The following is a 26,424-nucleotide window of genomic DNA, read 5'->3' on the forward strand; positions in this document are numbered from 1 at the left end:
TTATTGGTTAAATTATTTATAAAATTACGTTAACCAATTAATATTTAACAGAAATAAATTTTAAAATTTTCAATTTACGACTTTCAATGCACTATCTGATCTGATCTGATTTCTAGATTTAGCAATGTGGTAAAAAATGGCTTACAATGAGCTTTCCAAGTTATTTGATAGATGGCTTCTAGAACTGCTTAGTAGCGACATCATGTAACTATGAGATAAACTTTCGTCATTAGAGTTACGTGACATCTGGAGGAATTAATTTGAACACAGTTGTGGAGGTAAGTTGCGAAATGTTCCGAAGAGAATTTGCATCGATCTATTTTATGTAGTCAAAGAATACTAAGATACTTTAGTATTCTTTGATTTAGTTAACAAATGGATTCAGAGACAATACATAAATCCAATTTTATAATTAAAATATCGATTTTTTTATGACTAATTATTAAAAAATGTCGCAATGCATAATGATGGATGCGATAAAAAATTAAGGTAATTTTTTTTTCAGTATTTTACGTAAGAAATTTTTATTATTCAATATTCACAACAAATAAAACAATTACACTTTTACGTTCTGAAAATCAATAGTGAACTGATTAACGTGGCAATAGAATTAAATGCTTACACATGTAATCTTTATTTACACTGGATATACCTCTATGACGACTTGGCTTAACAGCCAGTACAAGTGTACTAGAGATCGAGAGTGTTACTCTGGCATCCGTAATAACATCACAATGAGTTAATTGTTTGACTCAACTCAACAGTAATTAAATACATTTTTCTAGTGATGATGATGAAGGTTAGTCGAAAATCTTCCAAAAATCATCTTCAAATTTATCTAACAATTATTGGACTACTCTACACGATAATACCTAAAGTTGTTTCTAAAAGTGTGTCAGATCATCTTATCAACGATTCCGAAGTGACTGATAAATATTTTAGAAATAAAAGGGACATTTGGGGAACTTTGTGTTTCAGACATGCAATAAAACATGACACTGAACATGAACCAAAGTTTGTGCTGTTCACTCGACCAGATGTTAATACAACTCAAGATTTATTTGATAATGATACAGAGCTGAATGTGAACTTGACTTTAAATTTACCAACAAAGATTATTGTTCATGGATGGAAGTCAGACATAAGATTGACGCCATTGGTTGACATGAAGAACGAATATCTGTTGAGAGAAGAATGCAATGTGATTTTTGTTGACTGGGAAAAGTTAGCTGCTGAAGAATGTTATTTACATGCTATCTGGCACACTACGTATGTTGGCCAAAGGGTAGCAGAGGTGATAAGGAAACTAAGAGACACTGGAGCTGAAGATATTCATGTGATTGGCTTTAGCTTAGGTGCTCATGTAGCAGGAATTGCTGGCTTTTTATTACGTCCTTATAAAATCCCACGAATTACTGGATTAGATCCAGCAATGCCTGGATTTATATTTGCATCCAACAGCGAGAAATTAGATTCAACAGATGCTGAGTTTGTTGATGTTTATCATACAAATGTTCTTATGCAAGGTAAAATAGAAAGGTCTGGTCATGTTGACTTTTATATGAATGGTGGCGTCACTCAACCTGGATGTCATGAACGCAGTAATTGTGATCATACTAGGTCAGCAGTATACTTTGCTGAATCTATTAACACTGAAGTTGGATTTTGGGGATGGCCTTGTCCAAATCTTTGGGAATTTACGATACATGCCTGTCCTCCAACCACGCGTTTGAGGATTCTGGCTGGAGATAATGTTGATAAAAGTGCTCGAAATTATTATATTGTTAAAACTAATGCTGAAAGTCCCTTTGCTACAAGAGATTTATAATTTATTTTAGCATTTCTGTCGTACATAATAAATTTTAAGAAATGTATTAAAAATACGTTAATTGTTAAAACTTAAGATAAATGCATCACATTCCAGGGCTTCAATTAATTTTTAATTAATTATTATTTATTTAATAAATTAAATAAAATCCAACAATAGAGTAAAGGTTTAAATTGAAAAGTACATTTATTAAATTTAATTATTTAATTAGAATTAAATAGCGATGTCTAATAAAATATTTTGATCAATGTTGCGAATGTTTCCTTACTTCTAATTCCGGGATAATGAAATAGCTACGACTATATATAGGTTTTGTTTATCTTCAAATAAAGTAGACTTATTAAATGTGGTTGCAGTTAATTGATAGAAAGTAAAATACATGTATAGGTTTATTTTCTAAATCGATCTTTCCTGTTTTAATAGAGAAGTTATTTTTAAAAAAATTATAAATAAATGAAAACGTAGATTTCAAAATATTTATTTTAAAAGATCCATTCAATAAACCATGTGTTTATTAACAATAAAATAAATAATTGTTAAAATATTTTTTGTAAATTTGATTTTTTTTGTCATTGTTAAAAACTCAATATTCCAATTGGCTCATATAATATTTATGCATGTTACTTTATATACATTATCTCATATTTTATAATTAATTTCATAATTTATTTTAAATAAATATCATCAAATTATAATCGGATGAATAAAAACAATTATACATCAACAATCAAAATTAGCGCCATAATGTGACTAATACGCTAGCGCTACCTGTGAATAGTTTTTCGTTCCCTAACCAAATTTTGCAACAACAATAATACGCACAACACCGGCTTGATTTGTTTTATCTTTGATTCAACAATTTTACGTTGTGTCATTGTCATTAATTGATTTTCGAAGTTACTATTGATGAGATTAATAATTTCCAAAAATCTGAAATTCATTAGTTTACTTTAGCTTCAAAATAAAAACAAGTATGTCAATGTCATTTGGAGAAGTAGTGTATCCAAGTTCACGAGCATTTTGGACTGAAGAGGATGACGAGAATGATAATCAAAGTACTGAAAATTTAACCAAATTATTTACTGTTGAATGGTCTGAAGATATTCCACAACAAATAAATACTTTGATTGTCATAGAAACATCGTTGATTGTTGGTAAATAAACTTTAATCTTTATTATAGAAATAATGATCATGATAAAAAGAAAAACATTGAATTATTTATATACATATACAGATTTTATGAAAGATTATGTGTCAAAAAATGCTAAAGAAGTCTGCCAAATAAAATCATCATCATCGAAACATCCTTCAAAGTTGTACAAAGCTTCAAATAATTCATTCATTTGTTTAGTCAGTCCCGATGTTGAATTGGCTCAAGCTGGAGATTTTGTTGATACAGTAAGTAATGATAATTTAATAATACTTTCATATTCAAAAGCCAGTTATTTTGATGATGATTGGAATTATTTTCAGGCATCAGAGATCTTGAAAAAGGCAAAAAACATCATAGCAATCACCAGCAGTCACATAACTCAATTAAAAAATATTGAGAACCGAAATATTTCAACATATTTAATCTCATTGTATACTAGAAAAGCTACTAATGATGTTAAAAATTCTATTTCTATGCCCAAACAGCCCAGCATTGTTCCTGGAGTTGGTGCTGGAGGTTAGTATCAACCAGCTATGACACAGCAAAATAATTATGCTAATAAGTAAATGCTTTTAGTTGTTGCTTATGCTGAAGTAATGGATCAATCAGCGTCATTGAATATTTTATACCTGGATGGCTATGAGTTAGATTCAAACAGTGCATCACCTTTAACAAAATTATTTGCTGAGGTAACTAAGCATGAATTACCAGAATTAAAATGTGGGAAACCCTTTATTTTCAATAAAGGAAACTTGTATATGTATTCCAATATTTTTTATTATCAACATCGTCATATAAACATGGCAACTTAATTCGATAAATTCATTTTCACAGCTATTGTTACACTGGCAGTTACATAAGTAGTATAAATTACATGCTAAATTACAGTCTGAAACAGATACCTTCAACGATAGCTTTTTTACCAACTTCGCAAGGTTCTAAAGATGATACACAGCTCTTAGCATTGCTGTCATGTGAGCTCATATGTCCAAGAATCATGGAATTTGTTGAATGAGTCCAAAGCAAGTCTCCTATTGAATCATCTAAGGAATATCTGATAGCTATTGCGCCACCTAGCTTCTGATCTAGACCATGAAGGAATTCTGAGTCTATAAATTTATCCTTCATGGTCTGGTGAAGAGTCGTGACGTGATTTGGTGTCGCTGTAGCAATAGCTTCAGCGATAGTCCGTGCTAATGTTGTTCTAATTAAATGTTCACCACATCCTGAAGTGCTAGCGCCAACAGAACATCGACCATTATGCGCCCAAACTCCACATCCCCAAACTCCTGCCTGTCCAACACGTCCAGGATACTTGAGAATGATACCTCCGCTGGAACAGGCTGATGCTATGTTACCAAAAGCATCCACAGCCACAGCACCAACAGTGTCCATGCGTCTTTTAGGTATTTGAACGACTTCCTTGCCCTCTAGTTTTCTTTTGTAGTGATGGTATATTTTGCGGGCTTTGTTGGAGATTAATTCTTCCGCTGGAAGAGTAGCAACTCCCATTTCGTTGGCCCACACTTGAGCTCCAGAACCAACGAGGATACTTGGTGGTACTCTTCCATAGCTAATTCTGTTTGATTGATGCTCACACAGACGCTTAGCCAATGTCACGGGGTTTTTAATACCACTCACAGCTCCAACTGCGCCGAATAATAATTTTGATCCGTCCATAACACTTGCATCGCACTCCACATCTCCATCTAAGGTTAGATTGGAGCCAAATCCAGCATTAGTCAGAGCTGAATCTTCTAGAACTACAGTAGCTTCGACCACAGCATCTAGGGAACTTCCTCCATTTTTTAATTTTTCTATTCCACTTTTACATGCTTCACGACATAATTTTTGATATTTCTTTTTTAATGAATCTGAATGTTGTCCAGCTCCAACGTGTACGGCAATGAATCCATTATTGTTTGTCATTGATTGTTTTTGTTTATGTTTTGAGCTGATGATCAAGACTACACTAACCAGTTTTCATTAATGTCACATGTTGGAATTAAATATACTAACAATCATAAAAACATTATCGTTTGATTCTGATTTGTTTTTATTAATTTTAATTGACATTTAATTATTCTCCAATTTTTCACTTGAGATTTTGAAAATTTTCATTCAGGATTCAGTAGCCCACGTAAGAAACAATTAATTTCTTTTCCCTTTCAAATTTTTTTTTATTTTTCGGTCGTTTTCGTAGATAGGTGTATTTGTTTGAAGATTGTGCTATAATTTTTCAACAACAGATGTCGTTAAATGTCATTTTTCTAGCGTAAATGAACGATTAAATGATATTTTTTAGTTTTTTATAATAAAATACATAAATAAATGAAGTAAGGAATTAAGTCCATATCATTTTTTTGAATGAATTGAAATTTTTTGAATTATTTTTCAGTTTAAAAAAGCGCGCTGAAAAAATAGATTCAAACTTTACCACTCAGAGCGCTAACGTCGCACCACCAGTTGACGATAAACAATATGGCGGTTACATTTTTCTACGCGGGGTAATGTCGTGTTTTTTGCGTGTAAAAAGTGTTTTTTATGTGAATAAAAGGATTATTAAATCATTAATTTTGTGGTAAGTTATGAAAATATTTTATTTATTACTTAAATCATATATTATAATGTATAACTTATGAATATTCATCGAAAATCGATAGATCGCGTGCGATTTATTTAGATCCGTGATCTAAACTTTAGAACATGCTCATTTCAACATAGCAAAAAGAAAAATGTTTATAATAACGATTATTCGTCTTTATTACAATTATTGTTTTTTTTCTGTCGGTTTACTTTATCTTGAGTAGAGATAAAGACAATAAAACCTCGAATGTAACAGAATATATGTGAGAATATTCTGATATACTTGTAATCTTTTCTCATAAATTTATTATCAAAGTATATTATACTGATATGAATCAAATTTCTGGTTTTTTTCCTTTTACATTCCAACATCCGGTTATAAAATCAAACTTGAATATTAAAGTTAATATGATTCTAACCTCAGATTTCAGTTAATTAGTTTTAATAGGTTTGTGGTGATATTTTATTTAGTTGTATTGGTTAAGCAACAGGTTTTTCGTGTTATGTAAAGAAAAGAAAGGTATATGGCTATTGAGTAGTCTAGTAAATCAATAATCTTTCATGATAATTATAATAAATTATCAAATATTTTACTTTTATTTTTCTTTTTTTAACCTAAGTTTTCATTATTAGGAAACTTAAGCTTTATAAGACAAGACAAAATGCGACCGGTTTCTTTTTGTTGAATCAATCTATTTTTACATTTTATGTTCATTGTTTATTTTATAAATACAATCGTGACGTTTTGAATTATTATTAACGACAAATTGTCTAGCAAATAGGGAAATAGGGATCTGATGTTATTATTTGGGTCAGATTAGAGTTATAATAACGACTTAAAGTTCCTTCTTGCTCAGGTGAAAGGTCATATTAACCTTTCTATGATATTTGGAACCTGTATTTCTTATTATTCTGATCAACAACAAGTCAATACTTTTCGCTACAAACTTTTAATACACTTTGTTGAAAATATTTATGCAACTTTTTTTTTTTGCAATAATTTATTTATATTTCGAAATTAAAATTTGTGTAATGTTTTCTTGAAGACTAGCATTGAATGGAGACTTGAATTTGAAACAGGGCTCCATAAAGCAAAAACATCTGATTAGATTAATCAGTCTAATTAGATATGTTTGGTGCATTTTTTTAGAGAGAAATGCTATTTTATTAAAAACCATAACATAAAAATTCTTGAAAACGTAATCTGTGGACTACAACCAATCTTTTGTTTAAGATATGATAAGGATATAGTTTTAGTTTTAACATTTTGATAAGTATTGAGATAACTTTCAATAAGCAAAGATCAATTCCTTCTTTTGTTACACGGAGAGAAAGGAATAGTAAATTTTACTTCAATAAATAGTAGCCTGTCGCTTTGGATACAAAAATGGCAATAAATAATTGTTTAATTAATGTACATTACAATTTGTTCTTATAAAAATTTTATTACACACAATTTTAATTCATAATAGTAAATTTTTTTGTAATGACACCAAGCTAAACTCTTTTTTTTTATTCTTTGTCTTTCAATATGAGTTTAATTTTTTTTTTTATAAAGTTTTAATAATAAATAAATTCTTGATTATTAAATTCTTTTTTCACTAATTTCTTTTTTGTAAGTACCCTTTTTTTAATGTTAAAATAATTGATTGTTTATGCAATCCAAACATAATTGAATCTATGAACTTTCTCTTTACGGCAATTCGCATCGATGTAAATTATTTTTAATGAAGGTTTTTATAGCCCTTGGCTAACAATAGTACATTGTCAATCAAGGGAATGAAATAGGGCATTTTTACCTGAAGTGTATTATTGCTACCCGAGCCGTAGGTAATAGTGGCAAGCATCCAGGTAAAAGATGTCCTATCGTGTCCGCATGTTCACAATATTCATATTAATCATATTGTCGCAACAAGTCAACTTTTTCCACAATTTTCAGGTTAGTAAATTGACGGCATTTTCTCTAAAAATGAAAACGACTCTAGTCTACATTTTTTTTTTCCGTTGTTTTTTCCCTGAAATTGAGGAAAAAAAGTCAACTTACAGTGGGAATATGAAAAGAAAGAGTAAACAAGATAATTTTTTTCTTATGAAGAATACTGCTTTAATTTTTGGAGTATCCCATTTTACCCCAGCTACGCCATATTACCCTGGTTTTCCTTAATTCTTTAACTTCTTAGTGGGAAATTATTGTAATGGGCCTGATTTTGCAATCGTCATCTTGTATATCTAAAGAACAAATAGATGATACATGTTGAGAAAAATTCATTTTTCATTCAATGTATAATTATGTAACTTGAATCTTATTAAATTTCGAGTAAAATTGGTCAAGCCATTTTTTGCAGAATAACAAAACTAAAAAAAGCAAAACTAGCCAATTTTTTCTAAAGTTGTTTGCATAAAAAAAACCGAACTCGAAATTTATGTAATTATTAATTAAAATTAAACAAAAATTAGTAAGCTTTTAGAAATTTAGAAACAGTTCGAGTTTTTATGAAAAATTTCGAAGCTTTTCAGCAAAATTACGATTGAATGGACACTATGACACATGACACATAAAATTTGCAGGTCGGTATTAGGGGAACAAGTGGTCGGTATTCGAATCTGTGATATTTTGTGGACGAAATTAAAGTCTTAGTCTGATGATGGTTATGGTTTCTTTTATCAAAGCATTAATAAATATAATATTTATAAAATCAACTAACGAATACCGATTATTGTTATGAATAATCGTTTCAGAATATAGACAGCACTGGCAAAATTTAAAAAAGTTTTATGTTTTTACTGTACATGTAAATTAATATAGCTATCCTTAATCGGTCGATAATCGGTACCACTACGTTAATTGTTTAAATTCACATCATTGTTTTCATAACTACTTTTTATAATTTATGAAGTCAATAGAATGTCTTAGTAACCCGAATATGTTTATATGAACGATTTCTTAAGGAGTATTGCCATTGTTATGGTTTCCTAAAATTAATTATATCCTTCCAATAATATTACAGCTTTTAAATGATTTATTTAATGCAGAGAAGAATTTTTAATATATATTTTATAAAAACAGTGACATCTAAATAATTACAATCTAGCATAGTAAATTTTCTTATTTATTGCTATAGAAACATATTTCGTTTTGAAGTTTAATTTTTATTTAGTTAAAAATTGCATCAAAAAAAATCAGTGTATCGATTTAATTTTCTACATTAAAAAAACTATGTGAAGATATTATTTCCGTACCCTATGTATGCATATCAAATTAATCAGCATGATCACCTCTACAACATACTAAATTTTTAAGTAAATCGAAGCTGTGAGGGTTAAACGATGCAATTACAAACTTCGCTAAAAATCGAGCTTGTGCTTTTTCTGTATATACTTTATAACTAAAAAAATGTTAGTCATGTAAGCCTCAAAATTTACACTTAAACCCTTCTTTTCTCATAATTATTCTAACATTGTAATGATAATAAATTGAAAAATCAGATATTGATCTAAAATTTCTGACCTTTTGGAATATTTTGGCAATTTAAGAGAAATTGTTCTTATTTTATTAATATTTATGTAAATATAGACATAATTTCTTTTATATTCTAAAAATCAAGTAAATGTATTATTCATTGCATAAATGAACCCTTTGTAAATTATCTTTTCGTATTCTTCTAAAAAAGTCAAACAAAATTCAAATGAATATTTGCTGATGACTATCTATTTCACTAGAACTCTTAATCGTTAAATATTATTATCACATCATTAAATAATGACATTTCAAAGTTCACAAAAGAATAAAAATGAATAAAAAGTATGTCATGAATATACAACAATAAATATATTTAAAAATTTAAAATACAATATTTCATGGTATGGAATTTACTCAAAAATTAATGAAAGACAGGGGAAAAAAATATCAATAATTGAATTATTAATTGAAAACCATTGGTTCTTTCAGACACTAATGAATTCGATTTAGGGATCGGTTTTAATATCCAACCAATGGTATATTTTTCTATTATTCAAGCCCTTTTCGTTCGATCGACCTCTACACTATATAAATTTATATGATAAGTCTATGTCTCAGTATAACACTTGAATTATTTCTACAACTAGTTTAATAAGTTAGCTATTCTACAATCTACTGTTCATGATAGTAACTATTAAAACAAGTATCACAATTTAATTGTAAATATTTTATTTAATTGATTACGAGAACTTGTCAATGGATACGGTATTTTAAAAAATTTATTTATATATTAAAAAAAAAAAGTTTGGATTGTTATCGTTATAGCACTTGAGTAAGAATGAGACAGAGTCAAGCTGAGGGAGTGGGCACAGCAGATAGTGGCGAATCGGAGATGAAGGAAGACGGGTGCGCAGGCGTCGGGCACGAGGGCATGATGGTGGAATAAGACAAAACAAAGGTGCGGTGAGTGGAACTCGAGAAGAGAAGATAAAGACTCAACACGCAACGGAGGGAGCGAAGCCACGACGGGGAGCGAAAGGACAGTCGAGTTTAGAGAGAGTAGGCTCTGGGAGAGGAGGGACGAGTGGAACGCAGTGGGGCGGAGAGAGCAAAAAGAGTAGAGGGCTGATAGAAGTAGCGAGGGCGAGGACAGTGTGTGGAGGGGAGTAGGCGGTGTGGGGAGCAAACAGGGGCATGTGGAATAAGGACACGGGAGAAATGCGAGAGGTGCGAAATGGAGGCGACTCGGGGAAAAAGAACGGGAAGATTTGCGATGTGGCATGACAGAGATGAGCGACGTGCGTAAACCTGGAGCGACAAAGAGAGGGGTGGTGAAGTTAGTTTATGGAATAGCGGGTAGGGTAAACCTGAACGAAGGAGGCCACCAGGGAAGGAGGGAAAAGTAGCATGAAGGAGGGATGAAAAGGGTGCGAAGGTACGGCAAAGTGGATGACTGGACGATATGAGGTGAGCACATTCTACGTGGACATGTGCGAGGGGAGAGATAGGTATAAACGGGTGGACGATGAGCGGACGGGGAAGGGAGGAAGGGGCATCGGAGAGAGGAACTAGGTCCAAGAACTGGGCGTGATGGTAGGAGGACTAGTGAAGGGTGGGATAGCGTACGTCATGACGGTCGTCGCAGGGGCGGTCCAGGGGAAAATGCGCAGAGGATAAGAAAGAGCGATGCGTGTGAGCGGAGAGGGGCAACTTGATCGGCAGTGCGATTAGGGGTACAGACCGAAAATCGCCTCCCACCACCGGCGAGCGCGAAAGAAAACCTGCACGAAACAGGGAGCAGAGCGGGCTAGTGCGGGAGCCAGTGACGCGGAGAGCAGCGTAGGCTGCAGAAAGCTGAGACAATGTTGTGAGGAAAAATGTATCGCGTGACCGTTGGTCAGTGACTACGGCAGTGAGACGGCAATCAGCTCTAGGGAAAGTGAGAAACTCACGCCAATGTGCAACACTGCCAGCGAGATAGTACACGTAGAGGAAGTCGATGATGAAGTGGCCAGAAGTAATACAGATGAAACCGAAAGAAGGAAATCACACGAAGAGGACGTGTATTTCTATTTTTATATTTACCTTAAACTGTAATACTTTATATATATTTTGTTTTTTGAAACAATTTTATTTTTGTTAAATAATTAAATAAATTCTTTTTCTATGCAAAATATGTTATTAAATTTTCTGTCTAAAAGTGAAGTCCTAAATTTTCAAATAAAAATATTTGAAAAAACTTCGGGTTTAGATAGGCCGGAATTAGATCGGAGTGAGTTTTCTGTCCGGAATTAGGGATATAAGTTCGTGGTCAATGGCACTAACATAAATTTTTATTTAAAAATATTTAGATATGAATAAAAAATATTTTGATGATTGATTAATAATCGCCAAATATTAAAATTAATAATAGCACGTTTTATTTTGTAAATTGATAATTAAATACTTTTATATTATTAAAATGAATGTGATGTAGCTTAAGTGTCCGGAATTAGGGCAGTTTACCTTATAAAATTTTTTTTACACATCTTGTGTATGTTACAAAATTAATTCAAACTTACAAGTATTTGATAAAATAGGTGAATATTCTTTTGACAAGACAAACATTTAAGTACATTATATTGACTGTATTATTTAGAGATTTACATAAAATGTAATATTATGTTAAACAAAATGCATAAGTTTATTTATTTACAATATATTTACAACTATTTGACGTCCATATAATGTAACTTATAATAAAACCATACGAATCTTTGTTATTCTTACGAACACATGAAAATGATGGCAATAAAATTTTATGTGACCGTAAATATAAATCAACACCTACGTCCTTCAACATTTTTCCTATAAGAAAAGGATCGTATTCGTCATTATTATTAAATAAACAATGTAAAATTCAGGCTCATCTTATAGATGTAATATAATAATGTCACTTACTTTGATATCATTACTTTAAAAATGTACAATTTTCACTGTTAATTTATAGTTATCCGAATCGTAAACACATGTGGTCGAGAAATTTTAATCCTGAGTCTGACATTTTTTTAACTAGATTTTATTAATTTTATTTATAATGAATGAAAGAACATCTTTTTTATTTATTTGTGAGGCTAAAGTTTTTTTTTATTGGGAAAATTTTATTAAACGTGTTTGGTAAAATTCACTCAGATGGTCTTGTAATGATTCACATGAGGTAAACTGCCCTAATTCCGGACACTTAAGCTACATCACATTCATTTTAATAATATAAAAGTATTAAATTATCAATTTACAAAATAAAACGTGCTATTATTAATTTTAATATTTGGCGATTATTAATCAATCATCAAAATATTTTTTATTCATATCTAAATATTTTTAAATAAAAATTTATGTTAGTGCCATTGACCACGAACTTATATCCCTAATTCCGGACAGAAAACTCACTCCGATCTAATTCCGGCCTATCTAAACCCGAAGTTTTTTCAAATATTTTTATTTGAAAATTTAGGACTTCACTTTTAGACAGAAAATTTAATAACATATTTTGCATAGAAAAAGAATTTATTTAATTATTTAACAAAAATAAAATTGTTTCAAAAAACAAAATATATATAAAGTATTACAGTTTAAGGTAAATATAAAAATAGAAATACAAGTCTTATTGTGTTTTACTTAACAACTTCTGTTTAATATGTATTAATTCTGGCACTTCATATATTCCTCTACTGTTAATTATCTCTGGAGCTGAGATTTCTGATACCACATTTTCTTTCTCATAATTACAAATATCGTCCCGATCAGGCCGCTTCCAATTATTGCCACTCATAGTCATCGTTTTTACTTTCACTATATTATCAAATGTACCGATAATTATTCCAGGGGAAATCAATGTTGTTTTCGTCGAAAGGAAATAAGGTTTAAATTTCGGTCGTGGGGAAAAATCTTCATGTTGATTGGTAATGTAATCAACTCATGAAACGAAAAATGAAATGTAATACATTAAACAAGTACAGCACAGTCTCTTAGGTAAAAAACTGTCCGGAATATGGAAACTTTCTGAATTTAGAGAACTGCCTAGACTTGGGAAATTAACGGCTTCACTACCGAATATGCAGGAAAATTTCTAAAAAAACAGTCTAGATGCAATTGAAAATACTATTTTACCAATAAAAAGCTGTCTTCGGGCGTAACAAGCCTATTTATGCGTCATAAACTGTCTGGCCGGAATTAAGAATGTCATGCTATCCATAATACTCTAATTCCGGACAACTGTCCGGAATTGGGAAAATTTGTAAATCCTATATTGTCTCATTCCGGACATGATATTTAAATTTTTTTGAAGAGCAATATTGTTAAAAATTTAAAACTTGAGTCGTTATTCACGAAATAAAAGGACAGAGATGAAGTAGCAACTAACATATCCTTCACAAATCGCTTGAAAGGAGAAATATTCGCAATTTACTATAACACTGATTTTAAGCAAACGAGCGTTCCATAGATAGCATCAGGGAACTTTCTGACCGAAATTATTTTTTTGATAAATAAAAAATATTTAATTTAGAAATTTCGTAGCAGGATAAGAAAGTATATAGATGAAAATATATAATCACATCAATATTTTCTCGGTTATAAGTAAACTATTGCTTAATGTTAACAAAAATAACGACTGTCCGGAATTCGGTAGGTGTCCAGAAATAGGGCGGTTTACCTTACAGCAGAAAATTTCACCAATAATTACGGTAAAAAATATACCTGAAATCCGTTGAAATTTAAACAAAAATGTTGAGGTAAAATTTTCCTCCAAAACTGATAGTAAAGTAGCTTTACCGAACTGCTTGTTTAATTTTATCCACACATCACATTATAATTAATTTTTCATGAAATATTTTCTCAGTGTACTTCCATAAAGCAAATTTATTTTCATGACTCCAATAATTATCAACTTTTTATTTAAAACTTTTCCATTTAAGAGTTATTATAATGAGATTGTATTAGAAATGTTTCGAAGTGAAAATTTCAACATATTTCTACGTTTTTATTTTATTATTTGTTCATCTACCTAGTTAAAAAAAACTATCCAATCCATAAAGGAACTAAGAGGGAAACGGATTTACGGGGGAAGACATATTTTTTAATTTTTGGTAATGTAGTGAGGTAAAACGGATTCTCCCAAACTGTTGACACAAAAGTTGATATTAATATGAAAATAGGCCTATTCTTCAAATCACGTTATTATGTGTTTTAATCATTTTAAAATTAACAAAGCCATTCTGCCCGATGGATCGGTTTTACTTCGTATTCTTCAATGTCTTTATCAAGCTTTTAACATTTCAAAATGATATGCTTTATTTAGAAGTTTAATGTAAATGGCTATGCTTTTTATACTCAACGCATGAGGAGAAGAAAAGGTAAAGTGGAATACTTGAAGAAAACTGTAATTATTAGTAATGATTAATTCATTAAAATAGGTTCAAAGCACTTGTTACATTGTTCGTTAATTCATTTTTCGATTAATTCGTTTATTTAAATATATAAGTATTCGTTAATTTATTGATTAATTGAACAATATGCGCTTTTCCCTCCCATTTTATTTTACCCTGTCTTCTCCTACATTAAGTGAATCAGCATAATCACCTCCACAACATACTAAAATTTCAAGGTCATTGGAAATAAGATAGTTCAATACTATAATTACCTATAACTCTCTTAAGTAAACTTCTATTTAATAACATTAACTATAAATTTAAAAAAACTTCAAATCACTAATCTACTACCATTTTAAATAATTTGTTGACAAAATCATTATCAAAGCAGTCTGAATGATTTATACATAATTCAAAGAGGATAGTTAAGGTCATTATTTATAAACAATGTGTGCACCAAGTCAATATGTACTAAGTAAAATACTATGATTGAAAGTAACTTTAATTTATTTTATTTATTCCAATATTTATTATTTAGGTAATTTTAATCTTCAAATGACGTTAAAGATTTCTTTTAACGATTTTTGAATATTTAATTAGTTGAATTCATTCATTGTTACTATTGATCACAGGTAAATAATTAAAAGTTTATTTGAATAAACATTATTAGGTGAATTTATGAGGATGTTATTGACAATGACCTTGGCCATCGTGAACATAGCATGAGACGAATTAACTACTAAGGTAAGAGTGAACAATAACAAAGGTTAAGCTTGTCGAGGTCATTATGTAGAAACTAACCCAATGCCTTGAAACATTAACGGTTCTCAGGTGAAACTTTGCAGGTGTGACACACGTACACATCAAAAGTAAGTGAACTAAACTCAACTGTAAGGACAAGACAAGCTTTTATTGACAAGGACACTATCATAATTGTCTACTTTTCTTTTCATTAATGGCTTTTACTAGCTTTAGCTAATATTTTTTTTTTGTTTTTTATTTTTTATTACTTTTACTATTTTCTGATGGTTTCCGGTACGCTGACAAGTGTAAACAGTCACGCCTTTCCGTTAGACACCATTAGCAGAATCCATTCTTAGATTATTCTAGACTAGGTGAGTCTGAAAGTAGGTGATTTGTTCAATAGTGTGCGAAAAAAATTATTCTACTGATGTTGATTGTTGAAGATACTTTGTAATTTATGACATAAGTGAAATATTTTTGTGCATTAGCATAAAAATTTCCTTGAATATTTTATTTACAGTTGGAAGTAAAAACTTTCTTTTTGGGATCACTTAAAAAATATCTTTGCTCTGAATCTGTCAGAATTGGCCTGTAAATAGTTTAAGATTGCAATCAATGTATGATGTGTATTGGATGAATTTTGTTGTTTGAGAGTATGCTATTTTTAAGTTTACTCTAGGCAGTAGGTATACTGAGGTTGATTTTTAAAACTCGAAATTCTGACGTAGATAGGAAACCTGATGGTTACTAGTTACATGCAAATAATAATAATAAATTATTTTTCAATTAATGACATGCATAAGTATTCTTAATGAGTTGTCTTGAATATATATTCAACAGTTTTAATAACAATTACTTTTATTTTATTGTAATAATCTAAAATTAAATAACAATCACGTTACAATATAATAAAAATCATTGCTATTCATGTATAAATATAAATAAAAATTTTCGTTCTATTCTGATTTCAAACATGCACTGAGATCATCTATTTGGATAATTTGTCACAATACACTTCATATACGAAAAGAATATTACATTTTTTTTTTCTACAGATTTAAATGAAAGTTTACTATGAGATGTAGTAATGTCGGACTAGTTCGAATTTGTAATTCTTTATACCAGGCATGGCTAGTGGGGCTTCTCGAAGTTCCTGTGACTGAGTACCTGGATTATTTAATATAATTTTCGTTGTGGGTCTTATTGTACAAATACTGTTAATCTTAAAAGGGACTTTGACTTAAAAAACGTTACGCATGCCTGCTTTATACTGTAGCCCATAGTAAAATCTCTTAAGAGAAAAATTGTCCATTGGCCTAAGCTTGAAAATACTTCAAACCACAGTAAAAAGTCCAACGTCAGGCCAGTTTGAACTTGAATTTGATTATAAGTTTTTAAATGAATTATTTTTTTTCTTTTTTAATTAACAATGAATATTTAAACCATGTTCAAAGTATTTTTATGAAAAATAAAAATGCATGAAGTATGTTTGACTGTAGGACTTATTACTGTGGTTGATAGTATTTTTAGGCCCAGGTCAATGGAAAATTTTTTTCTTTCTCGTACAACCAATCCGAAACAGAATTTACTATTATCGGTAGCAGAATTTCATAAAGACCAAAGAGTTTTTTAAATTGTGTTTTATTAAATTTACTGAAACTTTAGAGATAGTTCACTAGTACTAAAAATCCATATTAATTTTCCATGCAATAATTTCCCTGTGCACTATAGTTATTGAATGACACTATAATTATTCATGAACTCATCATGAGCCAGTATGACATAAGCTATTTAACTAAATGACGAAATTTGTTTTCGTTTGAATCATCTGAAAATTATCATCATTTTATTTAATTAAATTTAAATTAAGTAAACGATAATTCAGTGGAAATCATTATAATAAGAATAGCAATTAAACAATTAAAATGTATACAGCTAAAGAACTGATATCTTTATGATAACTATTAGGTAGGCAGAAAAATAGAAAAACATCTAAAACAGCTTTTGATTTGATGTTTTATTTAATAGCCTATAGACTTCAATCTACAATGAAATCACCATGTCCATCAACAACTTGTCTACCTTTAGGACAAAGACATTGTAGTAATATCGTAATGCTGTATATTCTAGAATATTTCAATTTTAAAGTGTTTTACAATTTTCTTAAAAAATACCTTTTTCAGAAATGTTGGTCACAGAACATGTTTTGGTACCTTCATACACATGTAAGTATTCGATTAATAAAAAAGATATATTACCGTATCTTTTATCGAAGAAAATCTTTTAAAATCTTTCCAAAAATAATCAACTATTAATTTTAAAAAATTTACAAAAAATATATTTTTTATGTTATTACAACTTATGAGTAACGCTAGGCTTTTTTTTATCACTAAGTTTCGTTTTTTTTCAATTCAGTTACTTAATAGTATTGATTAGAAAATAAAAAAATGTTTAAAATTTTTTGAATAGGTTAAAGAACATTGTCTAATTTTTTTTGGGTTATTGGCTTAAATTATTTAGTAATTATAGAGAGAACAAGTCTAAAGCAACATTTCGCTTATAGGGTAATTAATCTAGGGTTTATTTTTAAAAAGACTCTCGCACGAAAAGGAAATATATTTGAAATAGGAGGGTAAAGTGGAACGCTCAAAAAATATACTAATTTATTAAAATAAGTTCCAAAACCCTGCACGGAAAAAAATATACTCGAAATAAATAGAATTTGTCAAAAGTACATAGGGGAATACGGGGCAAGACGGCTTTTTCGAATTTTGGTAACTTAGTGAAGCAAAACGGATCTTCCGAAGCTGTTAATACGAAAGTTAACATTGATGAATGCTGCGTTTATTGTGTATCTACAAAATCCTACACTTATGTCAATGAAATATGTCTAAGGTAGTTATCCCGCGAGAGCGATTACTTAAATATTTTTTTTAAACCGAATTATTTTTATAGAATAATAAAAAATGAACATTCGTTTCCTCTGAACAAAAAAGATCTGACGTCTAGAAATGAAGACATTTGCAATCAAAGATTGCGATTTTAGAATGTAGTTTAATGATAGAAGGTAACTCGTAACAGTTTTTCAATAAATATTCCAAAGCATAATTTACAATTACGTTTGAAAAAAATCAATTAATATGTAGTTAATTTAGTAAAACTTCATATAATTTTGACGTTCACATTGTGAGGATAAAAATTACTATACACAGTATATGTTGGAGTTTATAACAAAATTCAATCATTACTTTAGTTTATAATACATCACAATAAACACGCAGAGAAATGTATAGTAAAAATTACCCTAAATTTTATGGTAATTTGGTGACACTGCAGGGTGACGGTAAAAATTACTATACACATTGTAAAAATTACTGCGTGAATATTCTCACAGTTACATATATATGATATGTAAGTGTTTTAATAATGATGGAACTACGTCTTAGACTATGTTTATATTACTCTCATAAAGATTAATATTATTATTTTTTGAAGACAATATTTGGGACTGCTTTAAAAGATTACTATGTAGATTAAGTACTATTGGAGTTAGTTCATAAGAATCCTTCAGTCTGTTAGGACATACTTTTTGAATCTTGTTTTAACTCAATAAAGGAAGTTAAAATATAATGTAAAATTAGTTCATTTATTCATAGAAATAAATATCCTTAAACTAATTTTTCCAACAGTATAGTACTTTGCAGTTTAGTAATTTTTAACCTCACACTAAGGTCTCACGAAATTACCATAAAATTTAGGGTAATTTTTACTATACATTTCTCTGCGTGCACATACACATAGGTAATGTCGATGTATTGATACAGGTCTGTACAAAAAATTGTTCCCAATTGTACAATAAAATTATTAATAATTCTTTCTAGATATTGTTGATTATTACTTATATCGTATTATAAATAATTTCTGAATATAATTTCAAGGAAGTTTGGATATTAATTATATATTTTTATTTTCGTATATAATTAATTCTATTTGGCTGGAGCACAATGAATTTTGATATAAACTCTCGGAGGATAACTACCTTACAAGATGTAGATACAAAGTTCTGCACAGACACCAACTAGTTATCTTATTTAAAAATTTTTTATTTACATAAATAACAATAATCTATTTTAAGCTTTTATTTATTGCCATTCAATAATCTCGCATCATAACCCTTTAAACTGATAATAAATAATCATCTTCTCAATGCTTGTAAGTGTCTTGTATTACTCACCACACTAATCTGAGCTACATCATAACCCATTTATTCTTGGAAGATTTAAATGACTAATTATCCAAACGACACAAACGTGTATATCCTTGAAGGTTATTTTAGTTACATCTACTAGACGCGTAAACTTACCTAAAAAAAACGCTGCAAAAGTGAAGAGGTAATGTTTGTAAAAAATAGTTCAACTTATCAGCAAACATATCGTTAAATTAATCCTAGAAAGCACGCAATTATTCTTACCTTTTGAGTGACATTCAGACGCTGATTCCGATTAGATTTCGTTATCATCGCGATATGATAAATGACTCGGTATAGATCGAATAAAGCTCTAGAAGCTTAATGGAATGATAGAAATGGTTACGCCACACCCACACCTTAACGCCCTACCTTCTTTTTCAAATACCAGCATCTGATGGGAATTAACGACCTTTTCATCTACATAATTTTTTTTTTTTGTTTTTTTCTTATCATTGATTATCTGAAAATAAAAAGACATGTTTTCATGTCAATGAGATTAGCTCTCGTTAATAAGATTAATTTTCCCCAACCGCCTGCAGTGAGTATAAATTAAAAATTAAACGCACTAGTGAATATTAAGTAAGAATAAAAGCTCTTTAGTTGTTTGTTTTTTTATGAGTTGCAAGTGAATTGAGGCTATCGTCAAGTTAAATGAAAAAAATTATTTGTAGTTTATGAATGCTTGAAAAAAATGTTTATTATCTTATACATTAAGAACACTAATTGAGAGTAAAACCTAAGATAACCTAAATTATATCAGTGTCTGTGTGAAGTAAAAATTCTAAAACTTTTTTCTTGATGTAACAATAGGTGATGTCTCTTTTTTTCTCTTTATTATCATCATCACATTTAAAGCATGTTCTTTCACAAGGCCGCGATTTATATGCCAAGCGTCTAGAAGAGATGAGAGAAATATATAGCCTCCATCGTGCATTCATACAATAGATACGTATCTAGGTCTTGCACGGGTTTTATTAACCGTTTAATAGCGCTAGATCTTATCCTGTCAACGTTAACGTAAACACCAGTGTAGCCTTACACGATACGCGTTGTGATGCTTTTATCGTTGAGTTCAATAATCGATAATTACTTATCTAGTTCTATCGGTTTCCAATGGAATTCGTTGATTGTATTACACTTTTTTTGCTATTATTTGGATATTGAGGTTGATATTAGAAATAAGCTTTAATAGAAATTCCATTTGGACAACAAAGAATTTTTGTATTTGTACGGAGTAAAATTTAATAAAAAAAAAAAACAACAATGCTCTTAAGAATAATTTAAAGCAGATAAAATTTTATCTGAATTCAAAAATCATTTTTATTTCAAATTGATATTTTTACCCCGGTTTAAAAAGCTTTTAGCTTGAATATAATATCACGGAATTTTTACCCACGAGTAATAAGGGCAGAATAAAAATTATTTCATGATTGATAATTGTACACTTTTACATTCACTTGGTTTTTACATTAAAAAAATTATTTCTTGAAAATTAAGATTCTGTAAAAATTTAGAATTCAATGAGAGTAGAGGTAATTTTTCGTTCAGAGTAAGTTTTCCGTTTCAAATAAAATGTTTATTATTGAAACTCATTTTTTATTTTTTCAATCTTGGAATTAATTGTTTCAATTTAAAATAATTTTTATTACGGGGGAAAAATTTTCTACACAGTAGTAGCACAAGACTTTATAAAAATTAAAATAAAATTTTTTTTATCAACTTATGATATTCTCTCGAAATGTGACTCAGTGAAAGTCCATCTTTATTACGCTTTTGGGGTAAATATTATAGCAGACATTTCATTGATTTTCGACGGTAAATACATAAAAGTGTGTACTATATCTAAATTTTATACTTTGTAGAATAAATTCAACTACTATCATGGAGTAAAAAATTTGGTAATTATTTAGTTTAGGTTGCAGATGCCTGATTTGCTAGAAATTTTAGTATGTTGTACAGTTTTTCATGCTGGACAAGAATACGTATATATATTTCAAAAACTTTTCTCCTCCATTACGGGGTAAATCTGAATCTTACCCCTATTTTTTTTTTTTTAAACCGTTTTAAAGTATACAGTTCGAAAACATTATAATTTTTGGTAAAAAATAGTACGAAATTACGGAAAAAGGGATTAGTAGTATTTAATTTCATCGTTTTCAGTTTAGTAAATTTTTCTTGGATTCTTTGTTTTTCAATACATGATGAAACGAAACGACTTTTTAAAAATTTTTTTTTTTTTAAAAGTAGGAAATTGTTACTGATAACAATTATTAACCGTATTGTAACGTGATGAGTTCAGAATATCGATTGATAAAAAAAATGTTCCACTCACACTTCCTCTCCATAGAGCGAAGTTTAGACGTAAAAATATGAGTATGCACAAGTGAATTTTGAGTTACTATAAGTAAAACATTGCGATGTAGTGTATAAGATACTTACGATAACTTCTAATTTACTTGTATATACATACATTTTTACTTCTAAACGTCGAATCGTGTATTTCTCATTTTTTTTACTTCCGAGCAGTGAAAAAATTCTCTCCGTGTAGTTAAAAAATCTAAAAAATGATTGGTTTGCGGTTATTTGATAACTTTCAACGTTTATCACTCACGAATCAGCACATGTATATATAAAATTTCCTCTTGCCATGAAATAAAAAAAAAAATGATGACTACATTTCATAATAAATTTATTGTAATCTTCATTTAAACTTTAAATAAATGAACATTTAATTATTTGCCGTGTCGTTTATTTATTTGATCATTATGATATTATCTTATCTATTAACCTACTAATTTACTTGGACCTTTTTTTCGTCGGCTTGCTGAGTCATTTGTAAATTTGATGTATTCATTTAACAAAAGGAAAAAGAAAAAACAGATGTATTTTTTTTAAATAAAAATAATTAGTTATTATTAAATGAAATATCGTTTTCTTTCATGATGAATAATAAATAGGGTTGGTAGTAGTAGAGAAGGACGTTAGTGGTGGTGAGGACTAGTGAGTGGCCAACGGCCGCGTGTGACAGGAACTTACCACTGTCAAAGTAGAAACAGCCGCTTACGTTCAGTAGAAATAGTAAGTGGTCGTCAGTCGAACACGGCACGAGCTTATGATCAGACCCGACACATACTGTATTAACCTGCTAGTGATTACTGCTTTGAATCGTGACATTTGTTTCCGATAATCAGCGTTGAAAATGGCTCATATATATTTAACCGATTGATTTACATTCATTTTTATTACATTAACTGGTGAAATGTTCTTTTAAATTAACATTTACAATCGTTAATTATTTATTGTTTAAATAAAATTTTTAAAAAATGGGTTAATCAATATATGATATTTTGTGGTATGTAATTATTGAAGACAATTATTGTATTTTTGTTCTCTTTCAATATGTAATAATAATGAAAGTTTATTTAGACATTTTTATTTGTTTAGAGTGTTAAGGATTTAAGTGTTACTGTGATGTGAGTGATATAACACCAATGAATGTTGCGTGATGAAGCGTGTTGCAAATGATTAAGAGAACTGAGAATAACGGACTCACACATGTATAAATTAAATAAAATGTGTAGATATTCAATATATGTATGACGCATCTTCAACTACGGTTTTAATCCTTTTAAACAAGTCTAGAAGAAAAGTGAAAACGTTTTAGTACTCTAGGTTTAGTAATATCTACGTGATTGAATTTTTTTTTTCTCTTTTCAAAAGAAGATTAGCATTTATTATTAGTTATAATGCTTAATTAGTAAAAATTTAAAATTTATTTCTATGAAATATTCACATTTTAAAATGTCCCTAAATTTTGGATTTAGTGATTTTTTGGGTTTTAAAATGATGGTTTTGTGGAGTTAAGTATGAGCAGATATGGGAATTTGAAAACTCAAAGGTAAGATTTATTTCCGAATATTTGGAAGTGTAAATTTTCTAGGGGTTTTTTTTTTATTTTAGTAACAAATTTTTGTTATAATCTACTTTCTATGGAAATCGATTTTTTTATCCGGTATTTTTTTTTTTTAGGTAATATAGATAAATTATCTAAAATTACTAAGTGATAAGAAACAGAGTAGGCTACAATTAGATACAGTTTTTTACTTAATACATCTAAAAAAATTTTCGATTATTATTTAAAAAGTTTTGCTATGGATGGTAGAAGCAGAATAAACTTTTCTGTAAAAAATACTTGAGCTTTGTTTTCGATAGCGGTGTCTCTTTTTAACATACTACACTGTCGATAGTACTGTCTTGCTCAGACACATGGGATCAAAAAGTCGCGAAAAAAATAAACACTTCTCGATTGGTATAACTTACTCCTAGGTGTCATTGAACACTTTTTTTTGAAAAAAAAAACATTAACTGCTTTTCAAAATACATTTTAATGAATAAAACATTTTATTTCTGTTTAACTGGATTGTAAGCTCTCGACTAACAAACAATATATGTAATTAAAAGGATGAGGGTGTCTCATAAATAATGTCTTGATAAAAACAATTTTCATTTTTAAATGCTAAAAATTCAATCACTGTAATTCAAACACTAACGTTATTTATGAAAAATGCCAATAGTTGTAGAGCAAAAAAAAACAGGACAATATGATGGGTACACTGTAAATCTCAGTTTTCCAAAATGCATTATGTTATGCCAATAAGTTTTAACGCTTTTCTAAGTGTGTAAAAAGTGGCCACAATGTTAATCAAATGAGTGACGTCATATTCAACACACTTATCCACATTAAAATAATGCATTTTGGAAAACTGGGATTTACAGTGTACGTAGAGTAAATTAGGGTACCCTGAAAAGTCAAGTAAACTTTGAAAAATACTTTTCAATGCCCCCATATTGCCCTAGTCTTACGTATATTAATTTTTCGGAAGAATTATTGTTCTCACAATAGGAATTTCCTATTGTACTCTCATTATAAGAAGCAAAAATAATTTTTTTCCTTAAGTTTTATCATAGGAATATTCATACATAATCGCTCAACGACCCTAACTTAGCAGAACCTCTCTAAATGCTGAACATAGTCAATAATATTGACGATAAATCATATCTTGAACGTGTATTCATAAAATATAACACGAGTTAAAAACCTCATGCGTTGAGTTTTTACTAGAAAAGAAAAGAATGAAAGTCATGTTAAAGAGTAATATTGAGTACTTACTAGGAACAAATGAAAACATTCATTGTTTTGTTTTTTTTTTCATTTTTTATGGAGCATGGAGAAATACTCAGAAAAAAGTACTGCTTTTAAGAAGAGTGTAGCGAATATTACAATAGTAGGCGACTAAGAAAACATGACTTTAAGGAGTTGGATTGTATACTATCTTAAATTTCCATTGAAGTTGCGGTTTTTTAACTCATTATCCATAAAGTCATAAGAAAAATAAAATAAATAAATCATAGATATAAAATACTAGTAATAATAATTTTAAAAAAATAATTAACTGAGTAAATTAATTTTTTTTATCTTACACTGATTTTTCACGGTAATTTTTCATATTTCATGCTTTTAATTAGGACGTTATCGTAATGAAATAAATCTCTGAAATTCGAAAGTTCGTTCATAATTGACTATACAGTCATACTTCGTCTCATAAGAATTCGGAAATATGCGGTTTTCCATTTGCCCATTGATGGTATAATTGAAGAAGTGGTCGGTATTGCTAAACAATTAAACGACGATTTTGGGGACAAATTTTAAGTACAACGTATTATTTGTAACTTAATTCCCCAAGGAGGGAGTGTGATAGAGTTATACCAGTTATTTCTGTCTTAAGTCATAAATATTCAATAGTAGGGAAAAAGTAAAAAATAAATTTAAAAAATAAAAATTTATCGATTGCACATATGGTTAACATGTAGATAAGGAAACCACTATTGTTTAGAGACAGAGTGGGATCAAGGGGAATCACTTGGATTACTCATTTCCGATGGTTAGCAAATATAGGGTATTTCTATTCGTTGAAGAGTCAAAATAGGAACGAGTTTAGAAAATTGAGTTAAATTTACTTGTATTTTGATCCCATTGGTTAAAATATAGTTTTAGTTGAGATCTAAATAAATTTCTGAGCTGTTAAGAAATATTTCTATCTTACCCATTACTATAATTGAACTCAGGGGGTAATGTAGAATTAACGATTAAAATTTTAGGTTATATTATCTTTATAATAGCGTAGTAATAAATAAAGTAACTAAATAACTATTTTTTTTTTGTAAATTTTAAAGTAAAAAGTGTTATACAATACACTTATAATTTCGTAATTCTTAATATTATAATATTTTGTCAAACTCGACAAGCAATTACATTATAACCACTTGATAACGTTAGACAACCTTGCTAAGAAGATTTATTGAGTACTAATAAATCTTTTTTTGAGCCTACACAATAACTTCAATTATCATTACGGAATGTTTATTTGGTTACTAATAGTATTTATTTGTATCGAAAAAATGCTGGAAAAAATTTTTAATGTATTTATTCACGCCAAATAAATTCTTCTATCAGTGCAGATACTCAATTCAATATATTCCGATTATTGACTACCATTACATTTCCTTACAAACAACCTATAGATTTTAACGCACTTTAAAGTATGTTACAAATGACTAAAAAACTCTATAGTTTGTGTATAGCAATTTAACATTCAACACATTAATGGCGTATTATTTTAACAGATTTACAATGATGCCAACATAAATTTGATAAATTAAAAAAAACTACGATTGTTTGAATATTTGTTTATTAAACAAGAAAAACTTTAAAAACAAAAAAACCAGTGAATTATGAACAATTTGAAAATAAATTAATCACATATTTTTTATTTTACATGAAATCAGTATTAAATACTTGTTATTTTCTCTTCTTAAAGCCTAATGTATCAATTATAATTCTAGAAATAAGTGAAACTATTAATCGTCCAGATTAACATCATCAATTAATTCATTAATTAGTCCACGAATAAATTAAAACTCTACTAATAAATCCG

General features: G+C 29.2%; 4 protein-coding genes across 7 annotated transcripts in view; 3 read left to right on the forward strand and 1 right to left on the reverse strand.

Annotated features, from left to right (window-relative positions):
• Window positions 1-271: 271 nt before the first annotated feature.
• On the forward strand, window positions 272-2,233 carry LOC118071327 (pancreatic lipase-related protein 2). Of its 2 annotated transcripts, none has more exons than XM_035090425.1 (2): window positions 272-489; window positions 586-2,233. In XM_035090425.1, the coding sequence occupies exon 2, from the start codon at window positions 788-790 to the stop codon at window positions 1,826-1,828; it is 1,041 nt and encodes a 346-aa protein (XP_034946316.1). In that variant the 5' UTR covers window positions 272-489; window positions 586-787; the 3' UTR covers window positions 1,829-2,233. The 2 variants fall into 2 exon arrangements, with proteins under 2 accessions (XP_034946316.1, XP_034946317.1); XM_035090426.1 differs by having other exon boundaries at window positions 979-2,233.
• A 319-nt stretch (window positions 2,234-2,552) lies between these two features.
• PSMG1 (Proteasome assembly chaperone 1) lies at window positions 2,553-3,794 on the forward strand. The gene is made up of 4 exons (XM_035090449.1): window positions 2,553-2,982; window positions 3,064-3,227; window positions 3,303-3,498; window positions 3,559-3,794. The coding sequence occupies exons 1-4, from the start codon at window positions 2,802-2,804 to the stop codon at window positions 3,792-3,794; spliced, it is 777 nt and encodes a 258-aa protein (XP_034946340.1). The 5' UTR covers window positions 2,553-2,801.
• LOC118071326 (threonine aspartase 1-like) lies at window positions 3,740-5,187 on the reverse strand. Its single transcript, XM_035090424.1, has one exon. The coding sequence runs from the start codon at window positions 4,909-4,911 to the stop codon at window positions 3,865-3,867; it is 1,047 nt and encodes a 348-aa protein (XP_034946315.1). The 5' UTR covers window positions 4,912-5,187; the 3' UTR covers window positions 3,740-3,864.
• A 268-nt stretch (window positions 5,188-5,455) lies between these two features.
• Window positions 5,456-26,424, forward strand: part of ATP8B (ATPase phospholipid transporting 8B) — a 61,119-nt gene continuing 40,150 nt past the window's right edge. The window contains exons 1-2 of one of the 3 annotated variants that reach the window (XM_035090505.1): window positions 22,492-22,781; window positions 22,874-23,327. The gene's annotated coding sequence lies outside the window, so the exon portion shown is untranslated. Of the gene's footprint in view, window positions 5,564-22,491; window positions 22,782-22,873; window positions 23,328-26,424 lie in introns of those variants that run through there. The other 2 variants (XM_035090504.1, XM_035090506.1) reach the window with 2 other exon arrangements.

The sequence above is a fragment of the Chelonus insularis genome, unplaced genomic scaffold (assembly GCF_013357705.1).
Source record: "Chelonus insularis isolate UGA/USDA-ARS -01 unplaced genomic scaffold, ASM1335770v1 contig_77_pilon, whole genome shotgun sequence".
In the NCBI taxonomy this organism is placed as follows: domain Eukaryota; kingdom Metazoa; phylum Arthropoda; class Insecta; order Hymenoptera; family Braconidae; genus Chelonus; species Chelonus insularis.

Bases quoted from the DNA above. Each gene is read 5' to 3' on its own strand.
- PSMG1 (XM_035090449.1), top strand. From the start codon at position 2,802: ATGTCAATGTCATTTGGAGAAGTAGTGTATCCAAGTTCACGAGCATTT. The intron at 3,228-3,302 runs GTAAGTAATGAT...AATTATTTTCAG, and splicing joins CTGGAGATTTTGTTGATACA to GCATCAGAGATCTTGAAAAA. The intron at 3,499-3,558 runs GTTAGTATCAAC...AAATGCTTTTAG, and splicing joins TCCTGGAGTTGGTGCTGGAG to TTGTTGCTTATGCTGAAGTA.
- LOC118071327 (XM_035090425.1), top strand. From the start codon at position 788: ATGATGATGAAGGTTAGTCGAAAATCTTCCAAAAATCATCTTCAAATT.
- LOC118071326 (XM_035090424.1), bottom strand. From the start codon at position 4,911: ATGACAAACAATAATGGATTCATTGCCGTACACGTTGGAGCTGGACAA.